Genomic DNA, 25304 nt, shown 5'->3' with positions numbered 1-25304 from the left:
GTGGAACCTTTCCATTTTCTAGCACTTATATTTTCAGTTTTCATATTATATTTCTGGTTTCTCCCTTCCTTCTCTTATTCTCCAACATACACATTTAAAATCTAAAGGAAATGAGCTAATGATGCTTAAACCTTGACATTTTCCATTCCTTTACAGATAGGAACACAAAATCCAGTGTTCCTATATGTACAGGAATGAAAAATGCCAAGGTTTAATCATCATTACATGGTATAACTCTTGCTGATTTTGCACAGCATCTTTGTTGTGAAACATCATTGTTTTATATTTTAAAAACAGCAATGTTACACAACAAAAATGTTGCACAAAAAAGCCACATGTGGCTGCACCTTCAATCAGTCTGAGTTTTTCTTTCTGCTGTGTTGTGCAACTTTTAACCTGGGAAAGGGTGCCACCCCAACTTGAAACGCATCACCACGTTGTTTGTACAGTGGGTTCTTGGTATCCACTGAGATTTGGTTCCAGGACCCTTTGTGGATACCAAAATATGTGGATGCTCAAGTCTCATTAAGTAAAACGGTGTAGTAAAATTGTGTCCCTTAGATAAAATGGCAAAATCAAGGTTTGCTTTTGGGGATTTATTTAATTTTTAAATATTTTCAAGCCATGGATTGTTGAATCCATGGATAAAGAATCCATGGATAGGCCGAGCCAGCTGTATAGGGGCATAGTATGCAATTTAGTTTTGCATTTTCTGCACTTTCCTTAAGGATATAGGAAAAAGCAATGTAAGCATGTGTTCCTCCTCCCCCCCACACACAAACTTCAGAAGCTGTGCAGTTTTTTTTTATGCATGGTAAGAAGGACTGAGTGTCAGTTTTGACTGAAGATCTGTGCAATTTCTCTTGTGCAGTTCTCAGAAACTGCAGTTTATGTTGTGCCAGGAACAGAAAGGAAAGCCCCCGCATTTGTGGGAACTTTTGACACAACATTTTTATTTCCTCTTAAGTTTTTTGAAGGATCGAATCAAAAATAGATCCCACCTGGGAAATTGACAAATTTCCATTCCATCCCTATTAAGTACACAGGATGTAAATCGTTGCACACTGGTGTGCTTTTATCTTATTGCTGCAGTTGGTACCTCTTCTGATGTTTAATTTTTGAATCTGAATAGACAAATGTTCTTCCAGGTTGCCCCATTTCCTTTCCCTCACCTACAGCTTTGTTTTGTTTTAAGAACAGAAACCAACATTGCACATGCCAAATTATGCTCTGGATGATTCTTTGCCGTTTCTTCAGTAGAAAAACTTAATTGGATTGTACCTAGAGTTTTGGTGGTGATGATGGAAGTGGTGGGGTTATGCCTGAAAACCTTGGTGTTCCTTTCAACCTGCAGAAGAGACTTGAGATTATTGCGAGTATATAAAGACGTAACCGCATTAAACTCTTACATAATATATATCAATTATATTTACAGATTGCCTCACATTTAAATTATGTTTCTAGGAATATTAAATAATATAATAATAATAAAAGCTTTATTTTTAGCCTGCCTTTCCTGGGATCAAGGTGGGTCACAACAGCCAAAAACACGATACAATCAATATACAAAAAATTAAAATACAAAAATACAAAATCTCACAATATCTTACAACAGTTAAAATCTAGTTAAATTTTTTTTCCAACTAGCACAAGATTACAAGAACAATGAGGAGAGAGAAGGGGGCAACATGGGATGTTAGGGGTAAGCCTGCTGGAACAAAAAAGTTTTAAGCCCCTTTTTGAAGTATTCCAGGGAGGTGGCTGAGCGGAGCTCGTTCGGAAGCGAGTTCCAGAGGATGGGGCCCGAGATAGAAAAGGCCCTCTGAGTGGTGGTAGAATATCTTGCCTCTGGGACACGTAACAATTGCTTCCCAGCAGATCTGAGTGTGCGGGGTGGAATGTATGGGGAGAGGCGGTCCTCCAAGTACCCTGGGCCCAAGCCATATAGGGCTTTATAGGTAATAACCAACACCTTGTATTGTGCCCGGAAGCGAATAGGCAGCCAATGGAGATCTTTCAGAATTGGTGTTATGTGACTGGTCCTGGAAGAGCCAGTGACCAGTCTCGCTGCCATGTTTTGAACCAACTGAAGCTTCCGAGTATGGTACAAGGGTTGCCCCATGTAGAGCGCGTTACAGAAATCCAAACGAGAGTTTACCAGAGCATGTACTACCGTTTCAAGGTCCCCCCGGCCCAGGTAGGGTCGCAGCTGGCGTATCAGCCTAAGCTGATAACAAGTGCTCCTGACCGTCGCATCCACCTGGGATGTAAGATGGAGCGACGAGTCCAGAAGCACCCCCAGACTGCGAGCTGAGTCCTTCACGGGGAGCGTGATCCCGTTCAGGACAAGTGGACAAACAACCATTCCCGGGCCAGGAGAACCTATCACAAGCACGTCCGTTTTCTCTGGATTCAAACTGAGTCTGTTTTCCCTCATCCAGCCCATTACCGACTCCAGATAGGCATCCAGAGGAGAGATGCCATCCCTGGTCACTGCAGCAGCCGGAGGCACAGAGAAGACTATCTGGGTGTCATCAGCGTACTGATAACACCGCACCCCGTGTCTCCGGATGATCTCACCCAGCGGTTTCATGTAAATGTTGAATAGCATGGGGGACAGAATGGCTCCCTGAGGGACACCAGATGTAAGTGCCCTCCTATCGGAGCACATGTCCCCCAGCTGCACCATCTGGGACCGACCCGAGAGGTAGGAACGGAACCACTGGAGCGCAGTGCCACCAATTCCCAACTCTCTCAGGCGTCCCAGAAGGATACCATGGTCAATGGTATCGAAAGCCGCTCAGATGTCTAAGAGCACTAACAGGGACACGCTACCCCTGTCCATGCCCAGACGGAGATCATCGACCAGGGCGACCATGGCAGTCTCAACCCCGTAGCCCGCCCAGAAGCTGGTTTGAAATGGGTCTAGAAAATCAGTTTCATCCAAGATCGATTGAAGCTGGATGGTAACCGCCCTCTCGATCACCTTCCCTAGAAATGGCAATAGCGATACCGGCCGATAATTATTATGCATCAGGGGGTCAAGGGAGGGCTTCTTTAACAATGGTTTTACGATAGCCGTTTTCAAATTAGATGGAAATTGCCCATCCCTGAATGATGTGTTTATTATTCGGCGTAACAAGGTAGTTACCACCGATCCCCCCTGAGCCGCTAGCCATGAGGGACAGGGATCGAGAGAGCAGGTTATTTTCCTAACACTTCTAAGGATCTTGTCCACATCCTCGGTACTTACAGACTCAAAGTGATCCAGTCTAATTGAGTCCACGGAAGCTCTGGAGACCTCTACACTGGTTTCTGACCCAACAATGGCATCGAGAGGTTTTATCCGCGAAGAAGTTGTTAAATTGGTCACAGCAGGCCTTAGATGGTTCCAAAATAGGGTTCAGGGAGGAGGGAAGCTGCGTAAGTTCCCTCACTACTCTGAACAGCTCTGCTGGACGCGACTCCGCGAATGCGATACGCGCAGCATAGAACGAGTTCTTTGCTACGTCAATCACCTCTCCATAGTCCTCCAAAAGGGAAGCTAGGAGAGCCTTGTCGGCTAAGCGCTAGTGTCTCCGCCATTTGCGCTCTAGTCATCGCAGAACCCCCTTCCTTGCCCGAAGATCTTCTGTATACCAGGGCTTATTTTTGGAAGCAGGCCTGAGAGGACACTTGGGAGCGATACTGTGTATAGCCCTGGAGAGATCAATGTCCCAGGTGTTTGTCATGGCATCAACAGAATCGCCGTCACATCCAACCATATACCCCTCTAGGGCTTCTTGGAACCTTATGGGTTCCATCAGCCTTCGAGGGTGGACCATTCTAATAGGTCCGCCACCCCCGGGGGGAGGGGAGTTGGGTAGATACCTTGATCTTCGCCTCTACCAGGAAATGGTCCATCCATGACAAGGTGGAGATATTAGTAACCTCCGCCCATGGACTTTCCATGTCCGTGCAGTAAACCATATCGAGCGTATTACCAGCAGAATGCGTTGGTCCCGTGACTAACTGAGACAGGCCCATGGCAGCCATGGTATCCATGAACTCCCGAGCCGCACCTGTTGGACTTTGGCTGGTCGGGAAGCCTGGGGGACTCCAATATCAGCTCCGAGACCAGCTGTGTCAGCTCGGCCAGGGAGTCTGTTAGCGCACGGGGTGGCCAATAAACCAACAGAATCCCCAGACTGTCTCTAGCCTTCAGGGTCAGGTAAATACACTCGATATAAGTAGTCTGCCGGAACATGGTTCCTGGCTAAAGAAATGGTGGTCTTACGGATCAAGGCAACACCCCCCCCCCCCCCCGCCCACCTAACCTGGACTGGTCCTTAACTGAGTACCCGGCAGGGAGGGCCTGAGCCCACACAGCTTCCCCTTCAGGCCCAAGCCTGATGTTCTTAGCATTTTTTCATATTATTATAGCTACAGTATAGTAGGCAAAATCTGAAAACTTGATGAGGATTCCCTTCATCCCATCATCTAAGTCATTGATAAAAATGTTGGAGACAAGTGGCTCTAGGAGAGAACCGAGGCACACCAGTCAAGACCTCCTTCCATTTTGAAGCACAGCCATTGATTATGACTCTTTGAATATGGTTCTCCAAAGAATTATGGAGTCATCTGAAAGTGTTCCCATATATTCCATATTTAATCAGTTTGCTAATCAAAGGGGAACTTATCAAATGGTTTGTTGAAAACCAGAGAAATGACATCCAGTGCATTTCCACTGTATTGACAAATGCATGCTGGTTTCTGCTGATCATTGAATTGTCATCAATATACTTGCAGGCAGACTCCTGTATTATCCACTCTAATCTTTTTCCTGGTATTCTGGTCTGCTATCCGGTTTGCAGTTTCCAGGATCTTCTTTTTTTCCCTTTTTAGAGGTGAGGGATAACATTTGCCCTTCTCCAGTCCTCTGGCACCTCACTTGTTCTCCACAATTTCTCAAAAATGATGGCAAGTGGCTAATAGAGTACATCAGCAAGTTTCTACATCTGGCCCTGGAGATTTGAACTTATTTAAATTAGCTAGGTGGTTCCTGAATTTCCTATCAATCTTGATTTGTAATTCTGACCCCTTGCTAATGGTTCTGCTGCTGCATGGACCACACAGTTCTCATTTTGGGAGAAAACTCAAGCAAAATAAGCATTGAGTAGTTCTGCCTTTTCATTGTGGTCTCTTTACAGAACAACAGCCTAACTGTCTCCTTGGTCATTCTCTTGCTTTAGTTGCTCTTTGCTTGCCTAGCCAGTCTGCTCATTCTAAAATTTAGCTTTATACTATTCTTACAAGCTTGGGCTACACATCTGTAATCTTCCTTGATGGAATCTACGCATCCATAATCTTCCTAATTTTCCTTCTTTCCATTCTTTATTCATACTTCTTTGTCTTTTCACACCCTCCTTGAATTTGCTTTGCCGCCACATTGGCTTCTTCAAATATTTTCCATTTTATTTCTTTCAGAGAAGGAAAAGAAAGGAAAAATTGAGACACAAAGCAGTTTACAGATTAAATGATCAATACAATCAAAAACATACAAAAGTGAGCATTAAAATAGAATCAGACATTTAGAGTATTAACAAAATCACTCATTAAAAGGATAAAATACAGTATAAAAATATAAAAGTGATTAAAATGAGTACACTTAAAACAGTAGGGTACCACCAGCCTATTCTTTAAAGACTGTTTTAAAATCCTGTCTGAATAAAAATGTCTTAGGCACTTTACAGACCGCCCAAAAAGGGCGGTCTGCCAGTGCCTTCGTTTCCGCCACCAGGAAGCCTCAGCCTCCAAACGGGGAGGGTTCCCGGCGGAGGAAGAAGAAGAAACCGCAAAAGTGGCTTCTTTTTGCTGCGCGGTAATGACGCTGCAAGGCACCAATGGCGCACTTGCGGCGTCATTTCTGTGCAGCGACATATGGACGCTAAGCGTCCGCGACGTCAAAATGGCAGCACCCATGTGTATAGGGCACCATCATTTTGTACGTACTAGGGTTAGGGCATCCTGAAGGGTTATAACCTATAAAGCCCTAAATGGCTTGGGCCCAGAGTACTTGAAGGACCGCCTCTCTTTGTACAATCCGCCCCGCACGCTCAGATCCAGCAGGCAGCAGCTACTAAAAGTTCCAGAGGCTAGATTGAACAACACCACCAGAAGGGCCTTTTCGACCTCGGCCCCCATCCTCTGGAACACGCTGCCTACCGAGCTCCGTTCAGCAACCTCCCTGGCCCAATTCAAGAAGGAGCTAAAGACGCTTCTCTTTAGGCAGGCTTAGCCCTAAGCCTCTGCCTTGTGAGCCCTTCCCCCCCCTGTTAAGTCCCTTTGTTAGTTCCCCTGTTAGCCATTGGTGAGTCATCTGTGATTTGGCACAGACTATTTTTACTGTATTGATGGTTTTAATATGTTGTTTTAATAATTGTATGGATGTCTGCTGTGAACCGCCCTGATGTTTCGAAGGGCGGTATACAAATAAAGTTTATTTATTTATTATTTATTTAGTACGTACCTAGTACATACTTTTTGCCCGTGCGGAACGGGCCTTAGTCTGCCAACAGAAGGACCTCATTGAGAGAGACATTATGGCCTTCTTGGGAAAGGAGTTCCATAATCTAGGGACAGCCATTGAAAAGGCCCTCTCTCGCGTCCCCACCAACCATGCTTGTGAGTGGAACTGAGAAAAGGGCTTCTCCTGAAGATCTCAGAGCCAGGCTGACTCACACACAGCGATAAAGTCTGCCAAAAAAACCCTAGACCCTTAACCATATAGGACTTTATAATTAGGTCATAACCAGCTCTTTGAATAGTGCCCAGAAACACACTGGGTGCCAGTAGAGCTGTTTCAATAAGGGAAATATGTGGTCTCTTCAATTTGGCCCTGTTAACAGTCTGGCTGCAGCTCTTTGGACCAGCTGAAGTTTCCAAACACTCTTCAAAGACAGCCCCAAATAGAGCCTGTTAAAGTAATCCAAACATATCTGGGGAACAGGTGCAGTTGGTACAAAGCTTTAGATGTGCAAAAGCACTACTGGTCACTGAAGAAATCTGGGCCTCCAGGTTCAAAGCTGAGTCTAGGAGTACACCCAAACTATGGACTTCAGGGGGACTGTATCCTCATCTAATACAAACTGAATCCCCATTCCCTGATCTGCCCTCTGGCTGACCAGAAGCACCCCTTTCTTGCCTGGATGAAGTTTCAATTTGTTTGTCCTCATCCAGGTCATTACTGATGGTTTAGGACCAGGATGACCTTGGATTCGGGTGGAATGGGGAAGAATCCGCATATTGATGTCATTGCACCCCAAAACTCCGTTTTATGTACCGTATGTACTCGAGCATAAGTCAACCTCATGTACAAGTCGAGGACAGGTTTTGGGGGCAATATTATAGATTTTGATATGACCCATAGATACGTCGAAGGTAAAACCTAGGGGCATGTAACAAAAGATCTAAAGAATGAAGCAAAGGAAAGCCATGCCAAAAAACTTACAAAATTCCAGCAGACATAACTGTTTGTGAGCACATTAAGGCTGGATAGATGAGAGAATAGAAGGGAATCAATACTTCCAGGACAGATTATGCTCTTGCCTTTCTGGGGATTGCTCCCATTTTTATAATAGTTAAAGTCCAGGGCTTATATTGACCCATGGATAAGTTAATCCAGGTTTTTGGGGTCAATTTATTGACTAACATTTCTAGACTTATGCATGAGTATATACAGTGTGTTGATTAGCATAGGGAACAAGACAGAACTCTGAGGGATGCCACAGGTGAACTGCCAGGAGATTGAGCAGAAATCCCCCAGCACCATCTTCTGGGTTCACCTCTCCAGAAAGGAAAAAAAGTCCTGTAAAATGGTACCTCCAAGTCCTATCTCAGAGAGGCAGCCCAGAAGGATACTATTGTTGATGGAATCAAAAGCTGCTGAGACATCCAGCAGTACGAATCCCCTTGTCCAGTTCCCTGCATAGGGGATATCCACCAAGGTGACCAAGGCTGTGTCTGTTCCATAGCTAGGCCTGAAACCAGATTAAAATGGATCTAGATAATCCATTTCATCCAGAAACCCCTGGAGTTGGGAGGCCACCATACATTCCAATACCTTGCCCAAAAATGGTAGGTTGGACACTGGCCATTAATTATCCATTATAGAAGGATTCAGGAATGGCTTTTTCAACAAAAAGCTCACAACTGCCTACTTTAGGGAGGTTGGAACACTGCCTTGTTGTAGAGAGACACTGATTACACCACATGTGATGGCTCTCACCTCACCAAAGATCCTGTTCTCATCATCAGGCTGCAGAAATTGAAAAGTATCAATTAACACTGAACAAACAGGTACCAAGGTTACATCCACTTGCACTGTAACAACTACAGTGGGTCCTTGATATCAGTTTGGTTTCAGGACCTCCCCCCCCCCGCCCCCCATGGATACTAAAATCCATAGATGCTCAAGTCCCATTAAATACAGTGGCATAGTAAATGGTGTCCTTTATAAAATAAAGGTTTGCTCTTTGGAATTTATATGTTTTGAATATTTTCTCTCCCCCCCCCAAAAAAATTTTTTTATTATCAAAAATTTTAAAACATACAAAATAAAATAAATGAAAGGATGAATATTGAGAATGATGTGAAATGGATGTTGATTGTATTATGTTATATTTTGAATATTTTTAGCCATGGATGCTTGAACATTTAACATTTACAGCATTTCAGATAAAGTTGCTTAGACCTGCTCTGACTTGGATTATATGTATAGTCAGCCCTCTGTATCTACGAATTCTTTATCCATGGATTCAAGCATCCAGGGCTTTAAAATAGTCAAAATTTTCTTCTTGAGGATGTGTGTGTAATAGACCTTGGACTACTTGGAACACCTCCACTGGATGGCTCTCTACAGATGCTAGCAGCAAAAAATAATTTCTTTATTGCCTACACTGCCATGAAGTACCTGGCAGTGTAGGCAATAAAGAAATTATTTTTTGTGTTCGCTTAGATTCACTTTGAGTCTTCTGGCAATGTCACTCTAGTCCAACCCTCTGGAACATGCTGCCCATAGAGCTCCGCTCGGCCACCTCCCTGGCCCAGTTTAAGAAGGAGCTTAAAACCTTCTTATTTTTATTAGCATTCCCGGACGCTGGTCCTGGTTAGCTTCCCCCTCTGGCAGCAGTGGTCGGCTGGCCAGAAATTGGTTTTAATGTAATTTTAATGATTATAGTTGCTATTATTTATTGTGTTGTAATTGTATTTGTATTGGTATTATGTTGTACACCGCCCTGATCATGGGAAGGGCGGTATAGAAATAAAATTTTTATTATTATTATTATTATTATTATTATTATTATTATTTATTATTATTATTATTAGTCTCCATCTCACTCACTTCATCAACGTCAACTCCCTGGAAAACCAAGGGCAAATTTGGGCCCACTTCATAAGAAGGAACAGTCAGGATCAATTGTGTCCACTGCCCTGGCCATTTCCCCCATCCACAGGTTATCCAGAGTTTCAACAGAATCACCCACTGAGGTGACAGAAACTCCCCAAGAGTTACCAGGAATCCATCTAGATCCATCAATCTCCTGGGGTGGACATCCTAACCAGTCCCCCACCCCTGCAGATTCTGAGTCCCAGTGAATCTAAACTTGATCAGATAATGATCTGTCCATGACAGTGGAAGTGGAGAGTTCCTCTACACTAAGAGATCACCATCACCAGCACATAAAACAAGGTCCAGAGTATGCCCAATAGTAGGGCCAGATACCACTTGGGACACACCCATGGTTGTCAAGGAGTCCATGAAGGCATGAGCTACTCCTGACAGGGCAGTCTTAATATGGTTGCTGAAGTCCCACTAACAGCTGCAGGGCTCCAACACCAACCTCGAGGCCACCCCGGCTATCTCAGGGAGGGATACTGTTGAGCAGCAGGATTATTTGTAATTGTGCTTTTTGCATCTTCTTCCTTGCAGAGTGTCTTTTTCCTTTAGCATGTCTAGTCATGGGATTCCACCCAGTATTTCCCTAAACTTGTTAAAATCAACTTTCTTGAAATCCAAGATTTTCTCCGTCCTGTCACAGTAGATTACAATTCTAACATATATATTCCATCATGGTTCTAAACTTCTTTCTGCTTGAGCTTTGCACAGTACAGTGTATTGAAAATTCAAATTATTTTTGTTAGTTTGGCAGAAATGCAAAATATTAAATATACAAAGTGGACATAACTAGGATACATAATGATGTATTTACATGAAGCAAGTAGTTGCAAGCTTGATTTACTATGATTGGATGCTATTTTAGGTTGTGAAGTGATATAGTTAGCATTAAGGTATAATTGATGTGTAGAATCTATGATAATAAAAATTGTCACGAGCAAAGATTTTCATACATATATGGGTGGATTTTGGAAGTGCTGAACCTACTCCCCTCAAGCTGCACAGTTGACACGGTGTACACACGCAAATATAAAATATAGTTCTTTAGTGTTCTCTGTATAATGTTGCTTGCCCTTTTTCAAATTTTCTCAGAGTTTGAAGCTTGTGGATTGATGCTTGACACTGTCCATTGTGTATTTGCGATTTGCGTTTTGTAATTAAGGACAACAATGGGAGTCCATTGGGTCTCGTTATATATAATGGTTGGTTTAATTTGTTTCACTTCTATCTTGTTAATTGTAAATTGATCATTAAGATTTCAATTCTAATCTGTCACAAGGGTTGAGTGTATTGAAGCTAGAGAAATGAGCCTCTTTTTTTAATCACTGATGATGAGAAACAAATTTTATAATTTTGGTGCATATTGCAGTCCATATATTTTAACACTGTTTTTTATGGTGTTATAAATATTGTTAAATGACTTTTAGTGTAGTTTTACTGTTTCACTAGAATGGATAAATTATATTACCATTTTGGCAACAGTAGGCATCCAACTGTGAGAGTTTAATTGAAGTAAAGAACATGCACCCGGTTGAACTGGTTTTTTCTGCATATTCAGTTGATGCTGTATTGGACAACTGCAGTCATTACACTCAAAACACTGCAAGTAAAATATTTGTCCAAGCAAAAAATCAGAATGCAGAAGAGAATTTGTCTGAAAAGCTGAATTGTTACTGACATTCAACCCCTTTACTGAATTGTCCTGATCTAAATTAATAGAACTGTCCTGACATATATACAATAAAATGGCCAATTTTCTGAGAAGTGAAAACAGTTGTGAGGAATTAGGCATGCACAACATTTGTACATTGCCTTCCAAAAGTCAGAAGAACAATACTGGCTATAAGCCACCTTTGTACATCTTCAAAATGTTGAATTGGTTTATAGGAGAACATAGCACTTTTATTATCAAAGCTTATAGAGACTTCCTGGTGCTATGTTTTGCAAGAGTACTAGTCCTAATACTACTTCTGTACCTATGCCTAAAATGCAAACAAGCGTGATAGGGTAATAGCAAGCTCTTTTGCAATTTAACAAGAATTATTTTTTTGCTCTAGTCATCAACATAAAAATAATTTCATAAAAGAAGCTTTGTGGTATCAGTTTCTAGCAAATGAATGTGTAAAATGACGCAAGCGTGTTTCAAGCATAGCTAGTATCTCTTTCCCCCATAAAACTTCTTTTTAAAAAATGAGTTCATAGATCTATGTCCTCAGCTGCAAAAATAGTACTTACTTTGTTTTTGTTTTAAAAAACATTCCATATTGAAATAAGATTCTCCTTATTTAGAAGTGTGCTGGAATTTTAATAAGGTGATTTCACACTGCAAAATAAAATTTAGCAACATTCATCATATGTGTTCTTAATTCTCTAGATCTGAAATTGGCCAGCTTAGTCAGGAAAATGAATACATCCATGACAGACTTGAGAGGATGCAGAAAAGGAATGGTGAATTGGAGGTCCAGTGTGTCCAGCATGGAAAGATGCATGAGAAAATGAAGCTAAGGTAGGAAGACGTATTAATTTATCCCTATGTGGTCACCTGTAACAAACTGGGTGGGTCCTTCAATTGCTGTTCTGTAATATCAGGAACATGACCAAAAGAATTTCATTGTTTAAATATTATTTGTTAAGTTTAACATATATTAAATTTTCATAGTTCATTAAACAATTGATACTCAGTTTCACACATGATTTTAGTCTGTTTTTGTTGTCTGCACTGTTGTCCAGATGGATTGACTGATTATATTATATTCAGCTTTTCTTGTATCCTTGTTTGAGCAGCTGTTCACTTGTCTATATCATTAGCCATTTTCTTCAGCATTTAAAAAAAAACACTTTAACTTCTGTACCAATTTTTATGAACAGTATTATTGTAAGTTAAATATCTGGAAAGCTTGAAAGCTGTTTAATATGTATAAAATAGCATCTATTTTTTGTATATTTTAAAAAGGGTTGAACTTAAAAAAAAGTCCACCTGCCAGTTGAAGCCAGTATCACACCTAGGGTTGAGTGTTTAGGACATGCAACATACTCCCTAGTCAGAAATGTGCAAAATAATTAGGATTGTGGGTTCTTTCTCATGCTTCTCTCACATTGCTAAATGATAATATAATTACTGTGTGGTTACATTTGGTCCAGGGTTTTAAAATGAAGTAGTTGTTCCTGAAAACTTGTGCTACACTAGATTGTTGTTTTTTTCCATTGTGGAGACTATTCCCTCCTTTCTTATGTGATCCTTCTTTGTATTCAGTTACAAATCAAATTTCTTGCTTGTTGCCTCAGAGGCAGATGACCTTCTCTAACATGCCATCTGCAATCACCCCTACATCTGCTTAAGAAATGCCACTTCTCTAGTTTTTTCCTCTCGCTGAATTTCTAAATGTCTTACTTGCTGTTTATGAATCTTGTCATTTATAATCCTTTGGCCCAATTTCCAGTCCCCTTGGTAATATTCATATCAGAATCCATTAAATTGTGTTTTAGCAGTCAATTGCTTTATAAACAGCAACATGTTTGTATTTTCTAATTTGGTGATTTATCCTATGGCATGAATAGTTTCCCTATAAATACATTTTTGCTAGCATTGCATTGCAGACACTTATCTTGGTGATTAGGTAGATCTTAAGTGCCATTCAATTTAGGCAGGTACTCAAAACTGATTCCTAGTAGCCAAGACACTCTGTTTTCTGCTTTGCTAGTAGCTGTTTTTAAATTGTTGCTGACTTCTTGTAATGTCCCACTATGACCTAGGACATTATCAGACAAGGGAAATTGGAAGTATAATACAATGGCATTCCGAACGCAATCATGGGGTCTAACATTATTGTGTGATAGACTACCACATGCAATTTCGGGCAATGGGAAGTCAGTCCGAACGCAATCATGGGGTTTCACGTTATTGTGTGATAGACTACCACACGCAATTTTCTGGGCAATGGCAAGCTATTTTCGGGCAATGAGAAGTCAGTTCGAATGCAATTCGAATTCATGTAAAGTCGCTGAACTAGTGAATTCACGTGAATGTGTTCTGGCTCCACTTTCTTTTCATTCGAAATTAGGAGAAATTCCTCCTGTGTGATAAACTCCCTAGTTCTCTTGGTGTATGTATTAATGAGGTGGCTCTCCACTCTGTAAAGCCATATTTTAGACACCTCCCCCCAACCTGGTTGTTGAAAAGAAAGAACAGACCATTCTCCCACTAAGTACATCCCCCATAGTTGGTTGGGCAACAGTAGAACTGATGTTATTGTGAGTTGTTCATCTCATGTAGCAGCTTTGATCCTTGCTCTAAAGCCATCAACTCTAAAAATCTATGACACAGGTTTCCTATGGGAGTCAAAGTAGAACTTACATTTTTGACACTGTGCCTCTCATCTGTGATCTCATCTTAGTGATTTAACCCAGTTACAACTGAGCTTAACACTAGCTTGAGGAAAGCCACAAAAATTTGATAACATATTCTTGGTCATCTCCTCGTGCACTTTCTCACAGCTTACTAAATACTGGATAGCCTGCGGTTCACAGATATAATAGAAATTTTGATATATAAGAATTGGTACAGTTGAGTAGCACATCATGTTTTTGCTGGGTCCTTCATCACTTGGTCCCAGTTGTAATATAAAGCATAACAGAAAATGTTATGCTGGAGGTGAAATTCCCTTGAGTTGTCCATCCAGCAGCAACCTTGGTGATTTTCATACCAGAAGTCCATTTTATTTTCTTGTATTTTAAAATTACTTTGTGCTGCTCTGTTATTTATCTTCCACCTTTAATATGCTGGTTTTACTGTAAGTTTATTTTTAATTTATGTTTTAAAATTTAAGTAATCTTTCTTACTTTTATTGTGCTTATTTATTGTGTATATTGCCATAAGGCCTTCAGCTATACTTGTGATTCATACATGTCAAAAGAAGATACAGAATAAAATTCCAGTAGGTTTCCCTAACCAAGTGAAGATTTGAACCCTTGTCTCCCAAATTCTTAGTCCAACGCTCAACCACGACACTACAATAGGCTCTGCTAAAAATTTAGAAGTCTCCAAAGAAACTTCCATGTAGAAATGGATAGAAATCCCAACTTGTCAAAGCATTATATTATCAGGAATATACTGTCCCCTTGATAACAATTGTTATCAAGGAAGTTAGGAGATACAGTGGTCCCCCGGGTTACGAAATTAATTCGTTCCGCTGCCCTTTTCGTAACCCGGAAGACTTTCGCAAGCCGAATTGCCATAGGCGCTAATAGCGAAAGCCGCTTTTTGGTGCGAAATAGCGCCGAAAAGCACCAAAAGTTTTTTCGTAACCCGAAAAAACTTTCGTAACGCGGAACAGTTTTTTTAAATTATTTTTTTTCGTAACCCGGGAATTTCGTAAGGCGGTGCTTTCGTATCCCGGGGTACCACTGTACCTAGAACAGAAATATGGTTTGGTTTCAGATTTGAAGTAAGTAATTGGACTTGTGGAAGAATACCTCTCTGTGCCTTCTTCCCCTTCAGTCCTCTGAAAATGCTACACAGATAGTTGAGGGATGCTGCTGAATGGAGTGAGCTTTGGTGTGAAGTAGGCATGTGAATAATACTAGTTTATTTTTGCATTTTCAACGGAAAAAAATAACATTGCAACACTCAGGACACCTGATTGAAGAAGTGGAGAACAGCTGCAAGATTCATTGCACTTCCAAACTCCATTGGGAAAAATTTATTTGCACAAAAATATATGTGGTTTTCCTGTGCAGAAATTACTTTTGGGGCAGAAAGCTATTTTACTCCCAAACAATATTATTGTGGAGGAGATGGCATATTTTGCACAAAAATCCATGGTTTCCTGTGCAAAAATACTGCTTTTTGAGCAAAAAAACATATTTTTCCTGCAATCATATTTTCTGCACAGGAAAATTATACACAGTTTTTCTGTGCAGGAATAAGTGTATTGGCACAAATTGTGTAAATTCTTGAATGAATTTTAAATGAGTCTTGGGATATGATAAAATATATAAATGCTTGTTCTTGTGTGTGCTTTCCAGTCATGACCTTAAGGTGAACTTATCACAGGGTTTTCTTGGCAAGATTTGTTCTCTTCTTCAGGAAATTCAAAGCCAATCTTGGTTGCTTCTCCCGTTGCACATAATCACCTTGGGAGCAGCAACTAAACAGCTGGCTGAGCAGTGACCGAGATGCCTTTCAACTATGCCAGCCTTGTAGCAAGGACCAACACAGGCAAGACACTTCTTGGTCACTGCTTGACTGGCTGCTCAGATGCTGCTCTCCAGGTGACTGGGTGCAAAGAGAGAAGCTTCTTCCCAGCAAGGAAGGACTCCCAATCCAAGAGAGGCGAAAGGGATAAAGAAGCCTTCGACTTCAGATAAAGGACTGTTTTGAATAAGTGACCCCAGATACCCCAATGATAACGAGGAGCCCTTGCATTATCAGAGCTTTCTTCCCAGGTAGCAAACAGTTAAATGTGGGAGGAGGTACAATTGCATTTTAATGAGGCTCAGCATCACAAGTGATGAAATAACAATTGCCAATGAGATGGGCAGTTGGGCAGAAACTCAAACCTTTGAAATTATTTTGAGTAGAGGTTATAAAAAGTACCACATGGCTTTTGTCTCTGACTGTCCCAAAACAGACCATGGAAAACTGGAAGCCAGACAGTGGAGTCCCATTCTGGCTCCCAGCTATCCCATGAACATCAAGGACTACAAATCCCATCTGATCTGTGAGTAAGGTTAGGAGCATGTACTAGCCTGTCATATTAGGATATTTTGATTCTTTTCTTGATTTGGCTAAAATGATTTACTCAGTAACTTATATTTTCTTTCTGTCCCTGAAGAAGAAGAAGGTTCTTCATGTAAAAGATATCCTTTTAGAATCATAGAATCATAGAGTTGGAAGAGACCACAAGGGCCATCCAGTCCAACCCCCTGCCATGCAATAGACTTTTGCTATAGACTTTTTTTACTTAGAATGAAATTTTTCTTTAAAAGTACTCTGTCACTCTCACACTGTCCCTTTCACATGCTTTGGCTCAGCAAGACCTAGCTCTTCTTCAAAAGTGGGAAGAGAGAGGGAAAATCCCAGTGGAATCCCAGTGTGTTGCTAAAAAGGGAGAAGTCAAATAATTGGGTGGTGGTGGTGAGTTCTTTAGATAAAAAGGTGATCTCAAGAGATCCCATCCATCTGGGATAGGAGAAGGAAGAGGGACCAAGAGAACCCTCACAACTCCTGTCGCTCCCTCCCCAGAAATGTGTCTTCCCCACACAGCTTCAAGTCATCTACCCCTCATTCACACATTGTTTTCTCTTCTACCACTTCTCTCAGCCTTTCCAATGAAAGAAAGCAGGAGTAGCAGTGCAGCTCCAGTCTGCCATCCAAGTCCAGGCAAAGCTGACAGAGTTTAAGCAGGTCCCAAATGTGAAAGCTCTTTTTTGTTACTGCTTCTCCCCGAATGCCATGTGCTCTAATTCCTTACCCCTCTCTGTCTGTCTGTCCCAAAACGGTGTTGCATGAGTCAGCTCATTCAGGTAGACAAAGAGTGGAAACACCACCACACAAAATGATCAATAAGGCTACATGGAGGTTTCAAAAGGCTTCGAAAAGAGAAGTTTCATGCAACCCTCACCCCTACAATGTTCCTAAAGGCCACTGGGTTCCCTTGCCTTTGTTGTGCAGCAATACTTTGACTGAAGCTCCCCTGCCCCCTTTTCCACACACCCCTGCTGTCCCCTTGTTCCTCTTTGTCCCCTTGGATTTTTCCACCACCACCCCTGGGGGGTGTACTTTGGGAATCACTGCTCTAGGAGATCTAGAAAATATATAAATGCTATCAAAATAATGAGTGGGAAGTGCCCAGAAAGGCTAATCCATATTTCATTTCATAAGATGAAATTTATATAAAATGATGGCATTCTTTAAAGGAATCCAAAATGTGTAGTTAGGAGTCTTGGATTTCTGCAAGTAGCTTAGAGCTTGAGTTCTGTTATAAAGACTATAAATGCACAACACAACCATCTGATTGTACTAAAGAAGATTGGGAATTTAAGAATAATTTTCATCTTGAAACGGTCAATATCTGATATAGAAGCATTTTTGATTTAGGACGATTTTGCTGATGGCAACACATAGAAACAACACATGATAACAGTGTGTTAATCACAACAGTGTGTGACTTTCCCTGAGGCTTGCCTTTTCTAATTAGGTACTTTTCAAATGCTAAACTTTGTATTTCATATTCTTTCTTCCCCGTTGTTATAAAGAACTTACTGATTGTCATCAATATTTAACGACCTACCAAAAATCAAGCACTAGTTTGATTTACTAATAGCAGATGCACATTAGGTGGGTGTTTTCATCAAGCTACCCAGGCTCCATCAGTATATATATGAAGTTAGGATTTTTTTTGCCCCCTTGTGCATGACTATATAGTTTCTTACATGGAACCACATATACCATTTGGATGCCCATTCTCCCAGTTTAAAGAGATTGTTTTGGAGTGCTTTACTATCCCATTTTGTTTTAACAGCCTTAAATGATTTTTGTGACAGTAAACATGGTTATCTCAGTGCTCCACCATAACTTTGGCTCATTTAGGAACAAGTAAAAAACACTAGTTCTAATACAGATCCTTGGAGGAACGTGCAGCTTAAATTTTCCTGTTTTAAGAACTGTCAATTTATACCTTAACCAGCGAGGAACTCTCCTCTCCTCTTACCAATGGCTGCTAAATTTGGTGATGTACTTTGTCAAAAGTCTCTTTAATGTCTACATAAATAATGGCTACTGAAGTACCCCAAACTACCTGTTCCTTCATAGGAGTGCTCTTCTATCAAGAACAGGTAGGCTTTCCAATTCCCAGGCCTGAAGACCACTAATTCACAGATCCCCCATCTTATCAGGATTCAATTTCAGTTTAATGGCCCTCATCCAGCCCATTACTGCACCAAGGCACTAGCCCAACACCTGTACAGCCTCAGGCTACTCTGACAACAAGGTGAAGTAGAGCTAGATATCATCAACATACTGATGGCACCCCACCCCAAACCCCTTTATGACCTCCCTTGACAGCTTCATATATTTAACAGCACACTAGACAACTGTAGCACCCAACAGTTTAATGGTCATGAGGCTGAATAGCAATCTCCTACTGCTACCCACTTTATCAGTGCCTTCATGTATTTATATACTATCCTTTTATGCTACACGTATAGTGTAGCAAAAGCATTTTGCTTTTTTTAGACTGTGTTAAATATTTCTTATACATTTGCTTAACATATATGAAGCACTATTAGCATAGTTGTGACATTGGACTGAGAAGGCAGAGAGGAAATGTGAGCCAAACCATCTAAAAGTCTAACTGTCCCTATATTTATAATTAAGAAAGTAATTATGCTTAGTACAACATTAGGTAAAATCTATCACTTCAAATAATGTCTTATGCTGAATAGCTATTTCTTTTTCAGTTGTACTGGCTAATTTTCCTGGCATGTACAACTCCAAAACAGAGTTTTCCAGTCTATTTAGCTCATTTCACCTGCTGTACATCTATGTGAATTATTAATATTTTGTTTTTGTTTTTCAAATTGGCTTCTAACACCTACTTGATCTCTTTCTAGTACTATAGTTCAAAGGAAAAGCCTAGAGGACTGGCAGTTTGAGGCAGATGTGTGTCTATTCCTCAGGCATCAGTGGCTGTAAGTTAACAATTAAAAAAAAGTTACAGCCATCTGTGTAACAAGATGCCAAATATCTGCATTTCCCTTTTACTAAGAATAAGAGGGAATCTTGTCTGACTTCATAGATGTTAGATTTATAAAGATTCAGTGTGTCAAATTTGAACTGTGTGCCATACTGTTGGGTGTACTAATAGCCAAGTGCCTGGAGTGGTCCTCCCTTCAGACATTTTCAGAAAGCATAGCATTTCTGCAAAGCTATCTCTCTGTAGCATATGTGAGCTGTAGTGTGTGTGTGTGTGTGCTTAAAGCACTTCATTCAACAAAATTGACTGGTTCCCTCCTTCCCTCATAGGTAGTTTATATAACTACATTTCTTCAAGGGATCCATTTAATCCAATTGAATGAAATGAAGGGAGAATGGTTGTAATAAACTATAGCTTTTTGCACGAATGTTATATAAATCATGTGGCTGACTCTCTTTATTATGTTGCTGAACTATGGGTTCTACATTTATTTGACATACACATGTAATGATCTGGCTTTGGCAGCTTTTTAAGCATATACAATACATTGCCTTACATTTTAAAAAATCTTATGACTTGATCTAATGTACCATATGTACAGTTCATATGCAGATGATTCCCAAAAGATCAATGAAGCACTGTTCTATTCCTGTCATACTCACCAGTGAACACATATAGGTACATAAACTGGCAACACAATAAGCTGTACCATGTGTAGCAGGACGAAAAGGGGATCAGAACACATTTTAAGTTTATGGGAAACATGAGAGCATGATACCTGTGACAACCTTGACAATTTTAACTGCTTGGGTTAAATTATGCAACATATGCTTGCTAATCTCTAATGGTCACTAAGACATAATATATTGACAAGGTTGGTTTGACACATAAGTATTTTTCTTTCCTTTCTCACAAAATACATAATATTTTCTTTTTAAAAAGTCTATGGCTTGGATCCAAAGATTTATGAAGAGAAGAAAAAGGCATTTGTTTGAGTATAAGCTCAAACAAAAACTACTGACAGTGCAAGGCTACAACATATTGGGGTAGTATTAAGGCATATGCAAAAATGAATAAGAAAAAGAGAAGCTATATAGTATATAGATTCTTAAGGGCCATAAAAATGATTTTATCCATAGTATTTTGAAGCTTAGGGTATAGTCAATAATTGCTTTGTTGTGAGCTGAAGAGGTTTTCCAACAGTAGCACAGCACCTTAGGGGCTAGAGGCAGTATGGCATGACATCTAATGTATATTATTTGAACATATTTAGAACTGAAGAGCAGAGTGATAAGTTTCAATTAAGAAAAACATGCAATAAGGTTGTGTGCCGAGTAATAATCTCATTGTTATAGACACTGGACGTAGACATCAGAGAAAGGAATGAGACAGAGTACCTCTGTATCTCATCTTTAGGGAATATAAATGGTAGCTTTAAATTAATTGTTATGTCAACAGGATCTACTATAGATGGACGTAGTGTGGTATTAATTTGTATCCCTGTCATTAGAGAAGAGCATTGATACTAAGTATTATTACATTAACTAAAGTGAATAGATTAAATCAGTGGTTCTTGAATAGTGGGATGCTCCCAGGGTGGTGGTGGGGGGAGAGTTGTTCAAGGAGGGCACAAGACTTGGAAGCTCTGATCCCCCCTCCTCCTCCTTTTACCAAACTTTTAATGTGTAAAATTTACATCTGTACTGAGTTAAATATTAAATTTACTTAAATAAAACTGTTCTAATTTGAACAATGTTATTTCCTTATAAAATGTTAAAATGTAAATATACATGAGTGTGCATATGAAAATGCACACACTAAATAAACAAAATATTTTATTCATATACTACGTCAAATGAGGGGGGGCATAATGTCTGCATGTAGATGTATTGGGGGGGGGAGTCCCAAGGGTAGAAAGTTTGAGTACCACTGGGTTAGAGGCATTACCTAGATTGAATATTTTTGTTAAAATGTTATTACACATTAATTTATGCATAGATTCATTATATGAGAAAAGTTCACTTCACATTGCCGCAAAGATGTGATCATTTCCCCCTTAGCTACTAGACTCTACCTAGCCTTTCAGTGTAGAAATTTTCTTCTTACAACTATCACTTGCTACACTCTCTTGTGCAATATGACAAAATATTTAATAATGTCTGTTTAAAATTTGAGATTTTGAGTTCTTGTACATAAAACTTAACTCTTCTTTATTCTGATTTGCAAATGCAACATTCAATACTGGGGAGAAAGTATTGGGGGAAATAGCTTTGTGTGTACTTAGGTGAAATTTTGGTACTGTAATGTAAAAATACACAGAGTTCTAGTTAGAATGTTTAGTTGTTAGGACACAGTAGTAAAAACAAAATAGAATGGTAAATAACTAAAGTTTCTTTTTGTTTCATACTTCTCAGCTTGATATTTTGTCTGTTTATAATGTGGTCAGTGCTTTGTTCATAATCATTAAGAAAGATTCATTTTCAAATCTTGAAAAATACACACCACCTTGGATATAAAAAATAAAACATATTTTGATCAAGCAACCATGAATGAAATGTGTTTCAAGTTCTAGTGATATGAAAATAAGCCACCAGTTTGCACAGTGTGAATATCATCTGAATATTTAGAATGCTGAGGAACCAGTAATTTTTGTCAATATACCCAGATGCACTAAAATGGGATATAGGACTAACAAGTTTCATGGCAATAATCTCTCACAATGTGGCATCATTATTTTGATAAATAATTTCATCAGTTCTTGCACCCAGCTATGGTCAGAAGAAACAAATGTAAGGAACTGTTTTTCTTCAAATTCTTAGAATCATAGAGTTGGAAGAGACCACAAGGGCCATTCAATCAAACCCCCTTCCATGCAGAAACTCACAGTCAAAGCACTCCTGACAGATCACCATCCAGCCTCCAAAGAAGGCCTTTAAAGACCTCTAAAGAAGGAGACTCCACCACACTCTGAAGGGGTCTTAGATACATTTCATAATAAATAAGCAAAGTGATACTTTTTAAAATGTTTTTCTTAAATATGTCTTCCTGGCTGAGTGGAGACTATGGTACCCAAATTTATTTCCATATCCTAGACTTTCAGTATATTTTATATTATGTTTCAAGCTGATAATATGAGATCAAAGAATTGAGCCAATGCAACACAATCCTAGCAGATTTTTAGAGGTTTAGAGGTCTTTAAACAGAGGCTGGATGGCCATCTGTCGGGGATGCTTTGATTTAGATTTCCTGCAATGGCAGGGGGTTGGACTGGATGGCCCTTGTGGTCTCTTCCAACTCTATGATTTATGAAGAAAATCATCTTAGTACTTAGTACTTTTATTTATTATTATTTAGATATTTAGATTCCCAATCAAAAAGCCTGCATATATATCTATACAAAACACTTCCTGGATCACTTAGGGATGTAAAAATACTGGGTGAGAACTGGTTAGACATACTTACTTTCTACACAACAGCAAGGAAACTGCAAAAACAGTCACAAAAGAGTCAAATATTTACATCTCTAGATGAAAGCTAAAGGTTAAAACTTCTCTAGGAAGTAATCAGATATTGGCAGCCTGAAATGAAAAATACATTCAGCCTTTCATATCTCACTGTTTCACTAATAATACAATAATAACAATAATATTTTTTAAAATCCAAAAAGCAAACCTTAATTTTGTCATTTTAAATAAGGGACACCATTTAGCGTCACCATTGTATATAGGACTTGAGCATCCATGGATTTTGGTATCCATAGGGAGTCCTGGAACCAAACCTCAGCAGATACCAAGGGCTCACTGTATGGGAAACCTAGGTATCTGGGCATACTAAACTTCTGGGCATATAAGAGCCTTTATTTATTTATTATATTTATATCCCACTTTCATCTTGTTAAACTTAAAATATTATATTGGTAACTTAGAAGCTATTTAACCTGTATCATATAGAATGGTATGTATTAAGATAATCCAGTATCCTATCTGGATTTCCAACATATATTTCAGCATTGCAAATCAGTTACCACCAATGGTGAAATGAAGCATGTGTGAAATAGCTTTTAAAAGATTGAACAAAAATGTAGTTGGCTGTCAAAATGTCAGTTCCATATCAACAAAATCCACAGGATACTGCTAAGTCTAATGTCTTTGGAGTTCCAACTTTAATAGCAACATGGCATTCCAGGAAGTGTATTTATTGGGGGTTTGCTCCATTTCTCAGGTGGCTAAAACCACTTGCCCTTCAGCTTTTTGCCTTTCAACACACCCTAGGCAAGCAATAATCCCTAGCAAAATACTGCCTGCCTTGTCTTATTGCTTAATTATTATACCTATTTAATGCTACTTAGAACATTGTCAGCTGTTGAGAAAAGATAATTATCACTAGTCAAATGACACACACTTTTTTGGCTGCCTTACGGATACACATTTTACTGGTACCTTGATACATAATGAAGCCTGATAGCAAAACTTTTGCTTGTCTCTTCTTCAAGCCCCAGCTGTTTCTCTGCTAAATTCATCCCATCTGTCTCCCCTTCCGTAAGGCTGTAGGCAGTATAGCATGAGTACAGAAGCAGTTCAGTGCTATTTTGGATAAACATAGCTGAAATTTGAATCCTTGCCATTTGCAATGCACACATTTTGTTTTACTGCTGCAAAGAGAGCTGTCAAAATAAAAACTACATGGATAATTCACTGAAATGAAGTCAAATGTAAGGAAGATTAAATGAAAAACTATATATACTTAAGGTCAGTTTTGCTATGTACTGACTTGTACAATTGCTGACATTGAAATAGCAGGGAATCTTAAACATATGTTCTATTCAAAGAGCTCTCCAATCTGGTGACCAGTATAGGAGCTGTTTTATCACCAGGGTTCAAGGTTTTGCAGTAATGTCTTTTGTGTAGAGCAAGCAAGTTACAAGATTTTATGGGGTTTCTCTCAAACTGATAATAGGATTGATTATTTGGCATTTATTCAAATCAAGGGCAAGACCCTCATTTTCACATATACATTATTGTCTCAGAGAATGAGGAATATTGTAAGTACTATTATGTAAACATTTCCATCCTCCTCCCATAGCAACTGCTGCATCACCTGTATTTTTGGTGAAGTTAGCTAAATACTTAATTTCATAGAAAGAATTATCTATTATTGTCTCCTGAACCTGTACATATTAGTAAAGTATGTATATTGATTTACCTATTGTCAGTTTCTAACAGATACAGATTTTTCTTTAAACATTTGCCTTAGAATTTCACACTAGCTATTTAAACTTTGTTTCTTTAAATATGTAACCCACCAGGATACATAATCAATCTAATACTAACTATTATTTTAACAGATTGTATGGACTCTAATCATTACTGGAATTTCCATCAGACTTTGCAAAAGATAATTTTTAAATTGATCTCAGTTCATAATATTTGCTTTCCTATTTATTAATAGTTTACATACAATCACAGTTGTGTTTATGCATCCTTTGTCTATGCTTTAAAGGTGATCATTTGATCTTGTTCGCCAGAACAGTAACTTTTGGAAAGATATCTAAAACCCAGGAGTCTTAATTATCCAAAGCTGTCTTGGTATGGTTTTATTTAAGCAAGAGTTTCCAGGATATGTTTAAAATCATGAGAGTAGTGAGTGTTGGCAGACACATTGCATAAAACACAATGAGCAAGAACAGTGTTTACATAGTTTTTGGGTTCCACTTAGTGGTCATTCTCTGACTCTGCTGTTATAGAGAGCCACACTTATCCCAACCCATTCTTCAGCATCAATTTAGAACTCTCAAAATGTTATTTAAGCACCACCATAAACAAAGAAATCTCCATTAGGAAATAAAAGACTGTATTCTTGATCAATCACTTAGGGAAGCCAGAGAAGGAAGACATCTATTAACAGCTGAAGAACAGGCTGTGATGCAGAAAATAATCTGAAATTGTAATATTTCCTGGAGATGACACTAGAAGCTAAACTATTCTTAATTTGAGGAAGAGTGGCTTTATATGAAGAGATTGCTCTTCTTGAACACATATGTGAACCAGAAATTTAGACTGCTGCTGCATCCAATCACATATTGTAACATCTTCATCTAACCAGAAATCTCCAAATGTTCAAATATTGCTTTCAGATAAGAAATTATTTTGCAACCATAGTTTGATCAACTAATT

The 25304-nt window shown here is 39.4% G+C and overlaps 1 protein-coding gene across 3 annotated transcripts in view; it reads left to right on the top strand.

The window, feature by feature from the left end:
- Nucleotides 1-25304, top strand: part of SDCCAG8 (SHH signaling and ciliogenesis regulator SDCCAG8) — a 181120-nt gene that overhangs the window by 111830 nt on the left and 43986 nt on the right. For 2 of the 3 annotated variants that reach the window (XM_089529827.1, XM_089529828.1), the window contains exon 16: nucleotides 11811-11942. The exons of the other annotated variant lie outside the window; for it this stretch is intronic. In XM_089529827.1, coding sequence (XP_089385953.1) covers nucleotides 11811-11942 — 132 coding nt within the window. The remainder of the gene's footprint in view (nucleotides 1-11810; nucleotides 11943-25304) is intronic. 3 annotated transcript variants of the gene reach the window in all.

Source organism: Sceloporus occidentalis, unplaced genomic scaffold, assembly GCF_023333645.1.
Source record: "Sceloporus occidentalis isolate IW3139 unplaced genomic scaffold, rSceOcc1.0.p SCAF_6, whole genome shotgun sequence".
In the NCBI taxonomy this organism is placed as follows: domain Eukaryota; kingdom Metazoa; phylum Chordata; class Lepidosauria; order Squamata; family Phrynosomatidae; genus Sceloporus; species Sceloporus occidentalis.
The sequence above is the reverse complement of the archived record's forward strand: the minus strand, read 5'-3'. Positions and strand labels throughout refer to the sequence as shown.